The sequence below is a fragment of the Cyprinodon tularosa genome, unplaced genomic scaffold, assembly GCF_016077235.1.
Source record: "Cyprinodon tularosa strain WSP-4 unplaced genomic scaffold, ASM1607723v1 ctg33, whole genome shotgun sequence".
In the NCBI taxonomy this organism is placed as follows: Eukaryota; Metazoa; Chordata; class Actinopteri; order Cyprinodontiformes; family Cyprinodontidae; genus Cyprinodon; species Cyprinodon tularosa.
In genome coordinates this window covers 1,251,271-1,268,405 of record NW_024039041.1, presented here as the reverse complement: position 1 = coordinate 1,268,405, position 17,135 = coordinate 1,251,271, and the positions used below count along the sequence as shown (strand labels likewise).

Sequence of the window (17,135 nt, the reverse complement as noted above, 5' to 3'; positions counted from 1 at the left end):
CCACAGCTGCAGCCCTACGTAAGGATTCCTGTCTTAGACAATCTAAAAATGCAGGACGTCCTGGTCTACCTATTTTCAGCAGTAAGCAGGGATTCTAACTCTTCATTAATTTACTCAGTTGACTAAAAAGCAATAGGAAATAAATCTAAGGAAGATGTATAACCTTTATATTTTAAATTTATGTTTTTTTATTTTATATTCTTATATGGTGGTTATCTGTGCCCCATTAACAAAGTTGCCCTGGGCAACTGCCCATCTCAAAAACTACATCCAAACTGAAGTGTAAAAAGTTATATTCACCTCAAATTCCAAAAACATGTGTAAGAAATAATAACCTTGAAAATGCAAAAATTTGAATAAACTGATAAAATTATGCAAAAGCTAACAATACCCAAAGTAAAAAAGAGGCATATTTACCCTTATTTGGAGCAGCAAAAAATATTACATGCCAATGAAAAAGATATTTTAAATAAGATAATAGAATTTTTAAACATAAAACATCTTTTCATCATTTCTTTTTTTGTTTAAAAAAAAAATACAATTTTTTGCATGCAGAGCTTTGCAAAACATAAGGGAAATGCAGGCCCTTACTATTCAAAACAAGAACAACAGTGATGTGATCTGGAAGAAATTGTAAGGACTCTTTTTTTCTACTTCTTTAGGTCTAAACTATTTGACTTTGAATAATTGGCTCATATAATAAGAGTATGATAAGCCCTTCAAACTACTGCAGGGTATCTGCTTTCTCTGCATGGCATCAAAAAACGCCTCACAAACTTTTATGATCAAATAGTAAAAGTTGAACCGTTTAAAGAAGTAGTAACTTGTGAATCTGTGCTTGGTATTAGTGAAACACCACAGCACATGAAGACACCAGCCAGATTCACACCTGCCAGCAACACAAAGGAGAAAACGTTTGCAACCGGGCTCATGACTGGTAAGCTCTGCTGTTTTTTGGATAGAAACCTGTATTTTTACCAGGTTATTGACGTTTTTTTCTTTCTTTTTTCTGTTTTTGTTAATGCAGGGGCCGTGGAGGAGCGAAGCGTTACTCAAATGAAAAAGGAGCAGTATAAGCAGGAATTGCTAAGACAAATTGAAGAACAGCGAAAAAACAAGATAAAGTTAGTATTTAATGAACACGCCCAGTAGTATTGCAATCAGTCTGAGTATTTTAATTGGAGTCTACATTTCAGATGTAGGATTTACCAAGAATGATGAATTTAAAGCACAGATTTTTCTGACATGCTGTTACAGCATGTTGTTAAAATATGACAACGATATTTGACTAGAAATTATATTTGAAATGATATGAACTGCAAATAAAAAAACGATGCGTCTTTATAAAGCATTAATGAACGATCTGACTGGCAAGAAAGCACCGCTGATTACATCTTTACTAACTATACACCATATAATTTGACATATTTGTATACAATATTAACTATACAAGGAATAGGATTTTTGTTCTCCAAATAATTTCTACCTTGTTTGAATATCTTTGAGGCTAACATGGTATCTACTGCACTAACAATCATTTTCATTCTCTGAGAAATGGACAAGATAGTTTCATAAGTGTGCAACCCCTGGATCAAGATGTTACAGAGTTACAGATGTAGATGGTACACTCTGAAAATTGTTTTTTATTCCCTGTCTCAGATTTTACACTCTCGACTACCGTGTTCAATATGCTTTGTTCGAAAACATTGCAAAACATCAGTCAAAGTTATGCAGTGTGAGATTGTTAGAGAAAAGTTAGGAAGCCATGAATCATGAAAACATACCTAAAACCACACATTTTGAATCAGTTATCCACAGCTGCAGCCCTACGTAAGGATTCCTGTCTTAGACAATCTAAAAATGCGGGACGTCCTGGTCTACCTATTTTCAGCAGTAAGCAGGGATTCTAACTCTTCATTAATTTACTCAGTTGACTAAAAAGCAATAGGAAATAAATCTAAGGCAAATGTATAACCTTTATATTTTAAATTTATGTTTTTTTATTTTATATTCTTATATGGTGGTTATCTGTGCCCCATTAACAAAGTTGCCCTGGGCAACTGCCCATCTCAAAAACTACATCCAAACTGAAGTGTAAAAAGTTATATTCACCTCAAATTCCAAAAACATGTGTAAGAAATAAAAACCTTGAAAATACAAAAATTTGAATAAACTGATAAAATTATTCAAAAGCTAACAATACCCAAACAAAGTAAAAAAGATAGGCGTATTTACCCTTAATTGGAGCAGCAAAAAATATTACATGCCAATGAAAAAGATATTTTTTATTTTTGCATTATGTCAAATAATATGTATTATTCGTTTTCGATTTTCTGATGTTTTACTGCTTAATCTAGGAATTCATACATATAATAATAATGATAATAATAATTATACATAATGATGAAAATAGCATTGAGTCGAAAGATCGGAAATAATCTCTAGAAAAATAGCTTTGGCAAGAGGTAAGACTAAACATCCTATAAATAATTGCATAAATATTGATTATCAAACTGTGAGTAGTTTAAGGTTAAATGGATGACGACCTGCTGATCTGTACAGGGTGAAGCTGCCCAACACTGACCGACCGGACTCTCAGTGTTAACATTAGATAAGTTCTTATTAACTGTTGTTTCCAGGGATCAAAGAGCTAGGATGAACATTGGTGCCACTGAGACTCCAGCTCCAAGGAAAGAGGTGAATTATTGACATTCAACGAAAAAGCCAAGAAACTCCTTTCAGGTTTATTTATTACTAAAACATGATCTATTTTTTCTCAGCCTGAGTGTAAACGGGAATCTTGCGCTGCCTCTAAAAAGCCTGAGAACTTGAAGCAGGATGTTTTTGAGACCAAAGAGTTTGATCCGAAATGTGGCAATCTCTTTCAAAGCCCACAACACAGAAATCTTGGAGAGAATCCCCTGGTGAGCCTCAATCAGGGAGCGGTGCAACCAGTCCCACCGTTTGATCACTACAGTGGCTCCCCAGCCATGCAAGGACAGGCGGCCTTCCCAAGGTATCTAACAGGGACTTTATACAAATTAATAAACTGAATACCAGGGAATTTATTTGGCTGTAAATTTGGATTATGTTTTGCAGGTTCACTGTAGTTCCTCCTGTAGCTCACACGGTTTCCGACGCCGGCATTGGTCAGAGTAATCCAGCTTTACACCAAGACGCAACCAGAAAGCAAAGTAAAGTATCAGAGTCACCCCAGCCTGGCAGCACGTGCAGTCCTGTCAGTGTCCATAGTGGTTCTAGACAACATTTACCAGTGGGAGGAGGGGCACTGATTTTTCATGGGTGCAAAAAACAAGAGATTACCCACAAAAAAAGAACAAAGCAAGAGCACATTTTTAAATAACATTTTACAATGAGGTACACAAAATTTGAATAACTACTAGAGAACTCCTTGGGAACTAATCAGGAACTAATGGGTAACGAATCATTACTTACTGGGGAAGAAACAGCTCTGCTTCATTATGGGACTACTGGTTAATTACATGGGACACAAAGAGTAATTAATCAGAAACAAATGGGTAGTTATCAAGATAACAAAAGAGGAATAAATCAGGATTTAATTAGTAGTAGTTAACCAGTAGTTCCTGGGGAATACACTGTCCCAGTAAGTAATGGTTAATTGCCCATTAGTTCCTGATTAGTTCCCAAGGAGTACTCTAGAAGTTAGTCAAATTTTGTGTTACCCATTTTTATAGTTTATTAATTGAGCTGAAAACTGTCATTCCTAAATAACTGCTCCAGTAAACTTTAATTACATGATATTTAATTGTGCCAGTTCTAAGGGGATATTGGCACCTGTTGGCACCTGGCTAGAACCGCCCATGGTTAGTGTGATGTGTGTATTTGTCCAGCAGTTCCGGAAGGCTAGTGTCCTGCAACTTTTAATGTGACCTGGGTGCAGAACATCTGAATCAGATTAAACTCCTTAGGGTTCAGTCTGGTTCTACAGCGCTCTGATAATGATTGGAGTTTTTGCTACAGATGTGTTTGAATAGAGAAGCACCTAACAGTAGCAGGACACCAGGCCCAGAGGATCAGAGCAATAGCACCCTGGTAATGTCTTCAGGTTTTATTGCTTTTCCTACATCGTCACAAAAAGATGTTCATAAATGTTCATTTTTTTTTTACATTTTGTAACCTTAAGAACAGAAACTCTTGAGGTTTCATGTGACAGACCAACATAGTGTTGAACTATACTATAAAGTATGTTTCAAACTTTCTTTTCTTACAAACTGAGAAAGGAAATGTGCGTCATTCAATTCAATTCAATTCAGTTTATTTATATAGCGCCATTTCACAACACATGTCATCTCAAGGCACTTTACAGTTGACTCCTTTTCAATCGATATTCTCTAATAAATGTCTGTGGGATTAACAGAGCAGCAGGATTTATCTTGAGATTAAATGAAACAACTGTATTTAAGTTGGAAACATCTGAAGGAAGTTGTTGTACTGGCTTTTATTAGGGAGGATTGAAGAAAAGCGGGGCAAATAGATATCATGGTTTTCAGATTGTAAATGATTGAATGACTTTTACGTGATAATGTCACTTTATATCCTGATAAAATGCGACAAGGTGTTAATTGTTTTAGAAAACACTCCAGAACACTTTAGCTGTTTAGAAGTTCCATATATCTACTATCAATGCAGACAAACACAGATGGTTGCCTCTTTATATTTATATTATTCTGTTTTTATGAAATCTCAATATTATAAAACTTTTATTAACTCAGAAATTGTATACTTTTCATAATAAAAATATTCTCATTTTGAATCCTCTTTACAGTTAGTGTGCTTGGAGGGGCTCAGCCGGAGAAGGAGACTTCCCCTGCAAGGCTGCTTCCTGTTGGACTCATTAGGTAAATGCTCACATTAGGGCCTCAATAATAATCCATAATATTGTCTTGTTTGTCCTAAAACTAAATCTAAAAGTTAAGTGGATATAAATTAGAATTTATTAGTTGAGATCTATTCCAGAAGAAGTGATCAGCAAATTTAGATTTTTTATTTAGTAGTTTGTCACTCCTGCTTCTAGTGGTTCTCCCCTGGATATTGAGGGGCGTCCCGCTGACAGCTCCAGGCGAAGGAACGAGAGTACCCTGAGCTACAGAGAAGCACTGAGGAAGCAGGTAAAATAATTATTGCAGCTCAAAGAAGAATTTTGCAACAATGTCTTTGTTCAGATTACAGAAAAAGAAGAGAATGTAAGAAGAGAGAAAGAGAAGAAGAGGAGAGATGCTGCTGAGCTGCTGGATGAGATGGTGGTGTATGACCCCTGGGGGAAAGAAGGAGCAGGAGCACCAATTAAGGACAAACATGGAAACATTGTTTGTAAGTGGACTGGTCATTACATTCAATCAGTAGTTTTACATTTAGCAGTAGACAATAACACTTAAAAAAAACCAAACTCATCAGAGGAGTGACTCTTCCGGAGATATGCCTGTGTTACCTGTGCTTGAATCCAAAATGGATTAAAATATATTTCGATCTTTTAATTCAATCTCCACACGGGCTATAAATGTCACGTCTTCATAAAAGATGGGATGAAGATGTTATCATGCAAAGTGTGATTAGAATCCGGAAGCAGATGGAATCTGAGGATCAATGCATCATTTTTATTTGTTTCCATCCATTGGCTGTTCCTCTTGTGGGATGCCTTTTTTTCTTGGGTTAGGAGAAAGTAGCAGTGTGTACTCTGGACAGGTCCCCAGTCCATCACAGAGAAGCAATAATTTTTTTGTTATTGTTATTGGTAGATTTCATTGCATGGGGGTGTTTAACCCACACATGTAAACCAGGCCAGGATTTGACCCTCCCTTGCTGCAAGGCATGAGTCCTACAGTTGCTTCGCAATGCATGCTGCTATTTGCCTTCTTTCATCAGGAATCAATCAAACCTTACCACCTGGTCTGCATCCGCTTGATTGATGAGTGTTTAAAAAAAAATTAACATCTGGTTTAAGAGAGGAAGAGGCTTCGCAGCATCCGCTGCAGGCCCAGCAGGTTCTGCAACAGCTTTTCCCCCCACTGTTGAAATGTTGAACTCTAAACTGGACTCTGCATCACACCTGCAACATTATTTTGCACCACCACCACAGTGGCTGAACATTTAATAAATCTTTTTCAATAGGACACAAGTCAATGTCCTACTGCATTTTGCACCATATTTATTTTGCACTGCACTGAACCTTTCCATATAAACCCCTTTTCCACCATTATTTTTGCATTACGCAACTATGGTTTTGTTATATTAGTACATCTTTACTTTATTGTGGCTAGAATCTAAAGTAAATATACAGAAGCTGATTTACATTTCATTTAAAACACTAAAGACAAACATCAAGTTCTTTCTGTCTCTGTTTTCAGGTGACCTGAATCGGATGCACAGGATTAATAATAACAGACGGACCTCTCTGAGAGATGAAACGGGGGCTCCGATTTCTCAGCAAGGTTTCTGCATATCAGCTCTGTCCACATGTTTGTGCTTCAGCAGTTTTATGCTTATTTTTTTCCACTTTTTTGTGTCTTTTCTAACTTTGTAGGTCATCAGTCACTTCTGCAACAAGAAAGTTACAGAGAGCAATTGAAACAACAGGTGAATTAGAAGAGCTTACAGGAGTGTTGATGCATTGATTAAACCAAGTGGAGCTTTGTAGAGTTCTACTGAAAAGGTTTGAGTTGAGACTTTAGCTATTGGTTTTATTTCATTCACTTTTTTAATATAAACAGATTGAGCAGAACAAGAGAAAGAAGGAAGAAGAGCGAGAGCGTATTAGGATTGCTGAAGAGAAAGAGGAGATGGAGAGGGCCCGAATAAGGCAGCAATACGAGGACGAGAAAAGGAGAGAAAATGAGATGAGTGTGAGGGCTCCCACAATATCCCACCAACAACTTTCTCATGTTAGATCAGTTATACAGTCTCCTTTCTCTCACTCTCTCTCAGCAAAATCAAAACAAACAGAGATATCAGAATGAAAGTCATGACACCAAGACACCTGAGAGTAAACCTTCAGTACCCGGTGAGTCCGATCAAACCAGATTAGATCCACAGGACTTTTCCTGTAAACTAACATCAAAGTACAAGCCTTTGATGTTTTTTTTTTTTGATAGACCAACATAATTGGTGGTTAAATACTGAGTGGAAGGAACATGCTGTTCCTTCCACTCAGTCCCCCTTTTTTCTCAGGTCAGGAGTAAGAAGCAATGTGTACTCTGGACAGGTCCCCAGTCCATCACAGGAATGCACAGCTATTTTTTGTTTTTGTTATTGGTAGATTTCATTGAATGCAGGTGTTTAACCCAGACATGCAAACCAGGCCAGGATTTGACCCTCCCTTGCTGCAAGGCATGAGTCCTACAGTTGCTTCACCATGCAGGCTGCTATTTGCCTTCTTTAATCAGGAATCAATCAACCCTTACCCCCTGGTCGATTAATGAGTGTTTTTAAAAATTAAACATCTGGTTTAAATTCGCAGAGGAGCAATGTGTCTGAGGTATTTGTCATTATGCTGCCCCCTGGGCTTTGAAGCATCTGCTGCAGGTTCTGCATCAGCATTTTCCCCGCTGCCATTAGTGTGTTGAACTGTTGAACTCTAAACTCAACTCTGCATCACACTTGCAGCGTTATTTTGTACCCACAACATGGGCGTAGGTTTGCATAGGGACCATAGGGACATGTCCCTACCAAAGTTTTGAACCGACCTAATTGTCCCTACCAATAATTGGATGTGAGCAACATGTTTATAATTTACAGCAGTAGTTGTTGCAGCAGTGGCTTCTTTTCCTCTCGCAGCTCCTCTGCCTGCTCTCTTCTGTCCCTTTCACGCAGCAGCGCATGGAACTGTGCTGCGCTGTTTAACTCCACTCTCATTGGTTGTTCTGCCTTAGGTTCCGCCTTCTCTCTCTCTGATTGGCTGTTTTCTAGTCCTGGTGTGCTTGGAGCACAAAATTGAAAATTTATTCACACTAGAATGCTGCGTTTACTCCAATTAATATTAGGCTACAAAACTAGTCCCAATTAAAAAAAATGAATATCATGTACACTAAAAAACAAAAACATTTTTTTTTCTTTTATAAAGCGAAATATTCTGAGTCAGCCAGGAGTTCTGAAGACACAAAATGGGCAAATAAAGGCTGTAAGCCATCAACATTTCTGATTCTTATCCACAGCCAACAAGAAAAAGAAAAAGTTAGTGTTTCCTTTTTACCAATATTTAGTTGCTATTACTGGTTTAATTTTTTTATGACTCTTTGAGGAAGTTCAGGTATAATTATTAGCAGGTGTTATTTCTCTTATAGAGTACAACAACAAGAAATGGAGCCTAAACATCAGCTGTTTTTCGTTTAAAAAGCACAATTAGGGTTCCACATAATAATAGTTCTATTTTATTGACTATTTATACTTCTAGAAATAGGATAAAGACAAGAACAAAAAGAGGAAGAATATAAACATTGATTTTATCTTACATAGATTTCCACACAGTCTATAAGTAAATTAGTACAAACATTAATGTCTGGTAAAAATGCTGCTGAATCTGGCTGTTTATTTTGGATAATGTTAAATTACAGACAAGATAGTGTTATATTGTCTTTTATAATTGTTAAAAAATTTATTTTATATTTGAATACACTTAGGCTCATTCTTAGTGTTGTGTTTGTAGATGATGCCACTAAAAATAAAATAGACATACAGTAAGGAGCTATTTAAACAGTCAGACAGTAAGCAATATAGGACAATGATAAAAGGTTGTGTTACATTTAATCCTTTACTATTAAAATTGCACTTATACATTATATGATTATAGGAAACACAGATATCCAGTAATAATGATGCAGGGCAGCTTGTAGGTGAAGCAGCTGCCCTTCAGTGCTTCAGGTGATGTCTAAATAAACCAGGTGAAATTAAAGTATTTCCACATGAGGAGTACTGGATGGAGAATATTGACAGACAAAACATTTTTTTTATCTTATATATTATATATATATATATGTATATATATATATATATATATATATATATATATATATATATATTGTATTTTTACAATTTTGGTATAATTACTGATCTAAGTGGATTGCTCTGTAGGGGAAAGGGACATTTTACATTTATATTATGTTTTATAGTCTCCATTCTCCAGTTAATGATGAATCACTCACTAAATTAGTTGATGATTATTGAAATAATCAATTAATGCGATTAATTTTTTCAGCCCTAGATAAAATACATGAATGGGCTATACAGAGTAACTACAGCCCAGATGTTCAACTTTTATAGTGAAGTTAATATTTTAATGAATGTAATGTATTATTTTTGCTTGATACAGAGAGAGAGTATAGTAGGTACAAATATAAGAGTGGGGTTTAACTCTGCACAATTGTATATCTTCAAAAGAAAATACTGTATTTACCTTCTCTAATAATCATGCAAATGAAACCATTTACAAAGTGGAAAACAGTCCTAATTCCACATTCATCAGAGCCACCGATACTTCAAACAAGCATCTAATGAGTGTAGAGCTTATAACATTTTTATTAATGTAGCAAAATTATGCTTTTCTCTTTTAACAATGAATTTGTCTTATCAGTACGGATGCTCACATCGAGCATAAAAAAGGGCACGCATATTGCAGCACCAATGACACCCGACCAATAGTGTCCCTACCAAAGTTCAAATCAAACCTACGCCCTTGACCCACAACGTGGCTAAAAACTTTTACAATCCTTTTAAATTCGATACAACTCAATGTCCTACTGCATTTTGCACCATATTTATTTTACACTGCACTAAACATTTCCATATTGATGCCCTTTTGCACCATTATATTTTTAAACAGGTTTCCTTTTCTCCTACACTGTAAACATGCTGATCAATGCAGCACTTTATAAATGGTAATGTTCGTTTTACTGTTGTAAGCTGTAAGCAACCTTATTTCGTTTTGACAAAATGAAAAACCGGGTCTTAGTCCGAGCAATTCCTCAGGTTCTGTTCAAACATGGTTTTGTTGTATTTGTACGCCTTTACTTTATTGTGGCTAGAATCTAAAGTAAATATGCAGAAGATGATTTACATTTCTAAATTTCATTTAAAACACTAAAGACAAACATCAAGTTCTTTCTGTCTCTGTTTTCAGGTGACCTGAATCGGATGCACAGGATTAATAATAACAGACGGACCTCTCTGAGAGATGAAACGGGGGCTCCGATTTCTCAGCAAGGTTTCTGCATATCAGCTCTGTCCACATGTTTGTGCTTCAGCAGTTTTATGCTTATTTTTTTCCACTTTTTTGTGTCTTTTATAACTTTGTAGGTCATCAGTCACTTCTGCAACAAGAAAGTTACAGAGAGCAATTGAAACAACAGGTGAATTAGAAGAGCTTACAGGAGCGTTGATGTATTGATTAAACCAAGTGGAGCTTTGTAGAGTTCTACTGAAAAGGTTTGATTTTAGACTTTAGCTATTGGTTTTATTTCATTCACTTTTTTAATATAAACAGATTGGGCAGAACAAGAGAAAGAAGGAAGAAGAGCGAGAGCGTATTAGGATTGCTGAAAAGAAAGAGGAGATGGAGAGGGCCCGAATAAGGCAGCAATACGAGGACGAGAAAAGGAGAGAAAATGAGATGAGTGTGAGGGCTCCCACAATATCCCACCAACAACTTTCTCATGTTAGATCAGTTATACAGTCTCCTTTCTCTCACTCTCTCTCAGCAAAATCAAAACAAACAGAGATATCAGAATGAAAGTCATGACACCAAGGAGGCCATCAGCAATGGGCAGACAAAACAGACCTTACCTGAAAGTGCCTTTCTAAATGCTGACACGCCAAGGCTATCACCTGTTGTGAGTCCACTTAAATCAAAGACTGTAAATCATGAATGCACAACAATATCTTCACATTTTTATATTCGCTGTAGAGCAAGAAATAATGATTGATATTAAAAATATACATTTCTGCTAGGATCGTGTTGTTTCAGCTCCAAACACCCAACCGCTTCCTGAGAGTAAACCTTCAGTACCCGGTGAGTGTTGCTCTAAAAATAATTTATATTTAATGACTTTAGTTCATGAAACACTGAAAATGTATAGTGCAAAGCTGCATAGTAATTAAGTAGATTTACATCATTAGAGTACTGAATACTGTGTAACTGATACATGAAAGGCATACATTTTTACTTTAACCTAAACATCTAAGACATTATTACTTGTTTCAAATTAAATTTAAAGTATTTTTTCTAATGTGGAATCAGTATGAGAACAGTAGAAGAACTGGTCCACAAACCTTACTGGTGGGTGGTGATAATGCAACTGTCAAGTTTTAGATAATTTTTTAACTGTACCTCTGTAAAAAACAAATGTTTATTCCTTTTGCTTCTCTCAAGGGGTGAAAAGGTGATTTATATCACTATATTTCATTTTAAATATTCTCCTAAAAGTTGTTAAACTCAACTTAGTGTTAAATATTTCTGCTTTATTGGTGGTAAAGTGTAGTAAAGTTAATTATTTTTGCCTTTGAGTCAGTCCACTTTAGATTTTTCTCTCTCTGAGACACAGAGCTGACTTCATTCTATTCTTACAGAAGGCACATAGGTTTTCTAACGTAGACGGCACAGTTATGAATGTTATTATTCACGATATCTTTTGTGTTTTTCTGAGTTCTTATGGAAAGCAGTGTTGAGTTGAAAATAAATTTTTCCTCCATTTTTACCCAAGTAAAGGGACAAAATCACTTACACTTTCCTAATTATTGTGAGCAATTTTCAGACTCGAACTTAAGTACTTTTTCTATTAATGACTTTAACTTTTATCAAATTAATTTTCTGGCAACCTTATATTTTCCTTTTACTTAAAAGTATTATTTGAGTACTTTATACTCCTCTGGTAAAGTGTAGCATAACAGTTCAAGTGTATACAAGACTTGTAAATCACCAGATTTACTTTGTGTTGGTCTATTGCACAAAATCTATAAAAAAAAAAAAAAAAAAAACAACATGAAGGATTGTGGTAGTTTTGCATGGCACTAGAATCATAAATCTTTTTTTTCCTTCATGTTTTAAATTCTTATCCTTTTGTGCTCTTGATTGATTTTTCAGGAGATAAACAGGAAGTGATCAGAGAGCTGTCGGTTTTCCGTAAGCTTCTGAGGAAAAAACAGACGGAGCTGGAATTTGAGATGGCCTGGAGAAGAACTGTCCATTCTAACCTGAACAAGTGTTAAAGTATAGCAGATCATATTTCAAACATGCTTAAAAAGATTTGAAATTTCTGTCTGGTTAAAATACAATTCCATTTTTGTTAGAAGCACGAGACACTTTCTGTTCTCTGAATAAACAGCTCTAGTCCAAATCTGCTTGTCTCTGTTTGACCAGCATATACAATATGATCCAGAGCTGATGCCTTCAAACCTACAAAGAAATAAAGAACAAAGTTGCCAAAACTCTGCGTTTCTGCTTGTTGCTTCCCTGAACAGCCTCCTGAACAGCCTTGGGTGCCTGGTAGAGGTAGTACTGCAGATGCATCCATGGTGAGCCTAACTAGTGATAGATCAGGTCTATTGAATGATGAAGAGGTCTTTCTAGAAAGCGACTTTGGGACTGACTTTTCTAACCTCCTGGACCTCATAACAACATTGCTTCAATGCTAAAGCCCTGTGATAATGAAATCTGTCCAGTTTTATTTAGAAGATTTACTTTAGCTGTACAGAATGGAGTAGAGATGCACCAATTTGGATTAAAACCTGTAAGTTCCTATATTTAAATTTAGATTGGTATCAGTGAAAATGGCCCGGATGGATTGAGTCCATTTCTACAATCTATTGAACATCTGAAAGTTTTAACCCTTAAATGGTCAATAATAAATGAACCCAATTTGAACCCTTACAGTTGCTTATTTATTTTCAGGTTACAATCTCTCCAGTAAACGCAATTTACCATCTTTTTGACTTCCTTTTCTAATATTATGCTGATCTTAAGTGTCCTTTTGGGATATAAATAGTATTGAGAATGACACAGATATTAGATTTTCACATATACATTTATATTTTCACATGACCTGCTGCCCTCTGGTTTTCATGTGTGTTTGTCAGATGTTGTCATCACATACAGAAATACAACTGCAATCATATTATGAGTAACAAAAGCTTTTAATGACAGAATGAGTTAATGTAGCAAGTCAATATTTTCAGTGTTGACCCCTCTTCTTCAGGACCTCTGAATTCTCCCTGGCATGCTCTCAATCAACTTCTGGACCAAATCCTGACTGATAGCAGTCCATTCTTGCACAATCAATGCTTGCATTTGGTCAGAATTACTAGGTTTTCGTTTGTCCACCCGTCTCTTGATGATTGACCAGAAGTTTTCAATGGGATTAAGATCAGGGGAGTTTCCAGGCCATGGACCCAAAATCTCTATGTTTTGGACGGTTGGGAGAAGTTGCTCTCAGAGGACATTCTGGTACCATTTTTTATTCATGGCTGTGTTTTTAGCTAAGACTGTGAGAGAGCCGAATCCCTTGGCTGAGAAGCAACCCCAAACATGAATGGTTTCAGGATGCTTTACAGTTGGCATGAGACAAGACTGGTGGGAGCGCTCACCTCGTCTTCTCCGAACAAGTTTTTTTCCAGATGTCCCAAACAATCGGAAGGGGGATTCATCAGAGAAAATGACTTTACCCCAGTCCTCAGCAGTCCACTCCATGTACCTTTTGCAGAATATCAGTCTGTCCCTGATGTTTTTCTTGGTGAGAAGTAGCTTCTTTGCTGCCCTCCTTGAGACAAGGCCTTGCTCCAAGAGTCTCCGCCTCACAGTGCGTGCAGATGCACTCACACCTGCCTGTTGCCTTCCTGAGCAAGCTCTGCACTGCTGGTAGCCCGATCCCGCAGCTGAAACACTTTTAGGAGAAGGTCCTGGGGCTTGCTGGTCTTTCTTGGGCACCCTGGAGCCTTTTTGGCAACAATGGAACCTCTCTCCTTGAAGTTCTTGATGATGTGATAGATTGTTGACTGAGGTGCAATCTTTCTAGCTGCGATTCTCTTTCCTGTTAGGCCATTTTTGTGCAGTGCAATGATTCTTTAGAGATGACCATGGTTCACAGAAGAGAAACAATGATGCCAAGCACCAGCCTTTTTATAAAGTGTCCATTGGTGTCATTCTTACTTAATAATGACAGGTTGATCTCCAGCCCTGTCCTCATCACCACCCACACCTGTGTTAATGGAGCAATCACTGAAACGATGTTAGCTGGTCCTTTTCAGGCAGGGCTGCAATGACGTTGAAATGTGTTTTAGGGGATAAAGTTCATTTTCTAGGCAAATATTGACTTTGCAATTAATTTCTGTTACGCTGATCACTCTTTATAACATTCTGGAGTATATGCAAATTGCCGGTATAAAACTGAAGCAGAAGACTTTGTAAATATTAACATTTGAATCGTTCTCAAAACTTTTGGCCATGACTGTACATTCATACATACACTTGCTTGTAGAGAGAAGTTCTGGACAGCATCTTACAAAATCACCAATAATGCATTAAACATTAAAGCAGAGCTCTGGTATCAGAAAAGTATTAAGATCTACAGATATAAGTATGAGAACCTCTGCAGGGGTAAAAGGATTTAAAATTGAGATGAGGACTAATCAGATTCTCTATTGGATTTGATGAGAGGTGTGCACCTATGGAAGGTTATATCTGATTAAAAGAATAAAAAAAGTAACAAAAACATGCAATTTCATTAGCAGCATTACATCTAGAAGTAGTTTGACCTTTTAAATTTGAGGTGCGGCGAATAATTCCTGGTTTCTCAGAAAGCGGGGCTAGCTAATAAGACAGCTGTAGCCTTTCTCAGCAGAAGGAAAGAAGACAGTGAATAAATCTCAGAGCTACAACTGTTTTCACCACCAAACACATGCAGGGATTTTTATTTTCCAAGATTCGTGTGGCAGCTCTACTCATCAGGTTGGGAAGAGCTGCTTCCTGAACCCTCCAGCAGTCTAAGGTCCAAGCCAGTTTAGCACTTTGTTTCTTCTCTAGATAAACTGTGGCAAACAGCAGCTCCTGGCTCCACTCAGCAGCTGGCACTAACACAGGGAGTCTGCTGGCCATGTGAGCTGCAGGCTGCTGATAGCACAGGGCCCGGCGCCTGGGATTAAGGCAGTATAAACACTTCTTTTTTTCTTCATGTTTCTAATTTTTTTTAAGCTTTACTGCATGGAAGGGGTTTTATACCTCTCATTTTATTAATTGGCAAAATCCTTCAATATGAAAATTTAACCTTTCATTGTGTAGCTCCACCAAATGTGTGACAATCTTTGGTTTAGTCTTCATTGTCTACGGGACTCCAGGCTGGAAAACTCAACATCTCTGTCGAAACAGGATCAATTTATTTAGTCCCCATGAGCCAGTCTGCAGTGGGTTTTTTACACCCTGCGTGGCTTACAGCCTCTACACCTCCTTTGCTGAAGATGAATCAGCTCATGTTGTCCTTTGTTTTAAAAACCCAACAACATTGACATGGACCGTGGCATAATCCCAAATCGCCCCCTAACCCTTAACTATTGAGTCACTTCCAATTAAGTCTCACTCGCAGCTGTGGAAGGCGCCTTGATTGAAGGTGGGGGGGTATAAACAAGAATGGGACGGCCTCTTCCCTCCAACTGAAAAAGAAAGAAGTTGCTGCTATGGCAACACAGCGATTCCTCGTGTGTGGCTGTAGCTCTGTGGCGCAGGGTCACATAACATTAAACATTTGCCCCTTTCCTAAAACTAATGTATACGTTCAAATAAAACTATTTCAAGGAGGACCGTCCATTTTGGAATTAATAATAGATCTTTTTTTTTTCATAAACTAACTTGTGATTTTCTGTCAGTGTGGTGAAGATGCAGCAAACCAGTGGGATTTACATTTGGCAGAACATTTTTCCTCCGCCACCAGGGAGCTGTTACACCTGCCGAATTCCAGCGAGCCTGCAACTGATGCAGACACTGACACTACGGCGTTCGGGATGGCCCTAAATGTGGTGGACCCTCCGCAGGAATGCGCGGATGGAGGGTTAATGCTTAGGGACCGGTTTGCAGTTGGGCCAGAATCTGCAGGATAAATCAACATTAAACCTTTCCGTTTATGGATTAAAATATTAAACCCGATTGTAATTGTGTAGTTCTCCTGAATGTTGACGATGAACAAAATAAAACTCAGAGTCTTCATTTCAAATCAACCAAGTTCAAAAACTTTATTGACCTAGAACCTGATTAGAATGCCAGATGATGTATCGTACAGAAAGTTGTACATAATCTTTTGCAACATAGAAAACTTTACATTGCTGTATCATATACATTTAGTTTTCTACATCCATGAGCAGGAATGCATCCAATTTACACTTAAAGCACGGCTAACTTTTGTCCTCTTCTCTACACATATATCCTTCCCCAAACCAAAACAAAGAGAAAACCCTCCCAAAATATATTAATCAAGTTTTTGATTTTGTACAGTAGAACGATAACTAAACTCACATGAAAACAGAAAGTAGACTAGTGATTCCACAAAGCAGCTAGCATCAGTTTGCTTCCTTGTCTTCCAGCTCCAGAAGCCAGGTTATCATCTCATCCTTTAATAAAAACCCAAGAACATATAAAATGGAAATAATTTAACCCTTCACTTTCCACAGTCTTGTTTTAATTACAAATCATACCGTGTTGGACAATCTGGAGGAGGAGGAGGTGCAGTCAAATAAATTATCACAAAAGTAAAATCTCCAGTGCAATCAAGAAAGAAAAAAGATCAAGTGCAGCAAAAACCAAAAAATCCAAGAGAAAAATAAACAAAATCTAGTGTTAAAAGATTATTTTACACATCGGCAGATCTGTACAACTAGCTTCATCTGAGAGACTAACCAATGCTCAAGTTAGCCGTCTGCAGTGCAGAGATCATCGTCAGCCATGTGGGGGAGATAAACGTCACGCTTTGTAGTTGCTGAATATTTGCATGTAGATGAAATCATTCATTCTTCATTTATGTTAAACATACAGTAAGAAGCACGTGTTGAGGTTTAGATCAGATATATGACGGGTACATGTCAGTTGTTGATCAGTAGTTTTATCCAGTGGAGGCGTTGCTACACCAGGT

At 37.2% G+C, this 17,135-nt stretch overlaps 1 protein-coding gene across 1 annotated transcript; it reads left to right on the top strand.

Moving 5' to 3' along the window:
* The first annotated feature begins 2,990 nt into the window (after window positions 1–2,990).
* On the top strand, window positions 2,991–12,443 carry LOC119789008 (centrosome and spindle pole-associated protein 1-like). The gene is made up of 11 exons (XM_038293745.1): window positions 2,991–3,016; window positions 3,100–3,155; window positions 4,808–4,880; window positions 5,057–5,150; window positions 5,205–5,352; window positions 6,387–6,470; window positions 6,563–6,615; window positions 6,750–6,881; window positions 10,728–10,859; window positions 10,978–11,038; window positions 12,110–12,443. The coding sequence occupies exons 1-11, from the start codon at window positions 2,991–2,993 to the stop codon at window positions 12,232–12,234; spliced, it is 984 nt and encodes a 327-aa protein (XP_038149673.1). The 3' UTR covers window positions 12,235–12,443.
* The last annotated feature ends 4,692 nt before the right edge of the window (window positions 12,444–17,135 follow it).

Coding starts and splice junctions, on each gene's coding strand:
- LOC119789008 (XM_038293745.1), top strand. CDS start 2,991: ATGCAAGGACAGGCGGCCTTCCCAAG. Junction 5,151..5,204: donor GAGAAGCACTGAGGAAGCAG/GTAAAATAATTA, acceptor GTCTTTGTTCAG/ATTACAGAAAAAGAAGAGAA. Junction 6,616..6,749: donor GAGAGCAATTGAAACAACAG/GTGAATTAGAAG, acceptor TAATATAAACAG/ATTGAGCAGAACAAGAGAAA.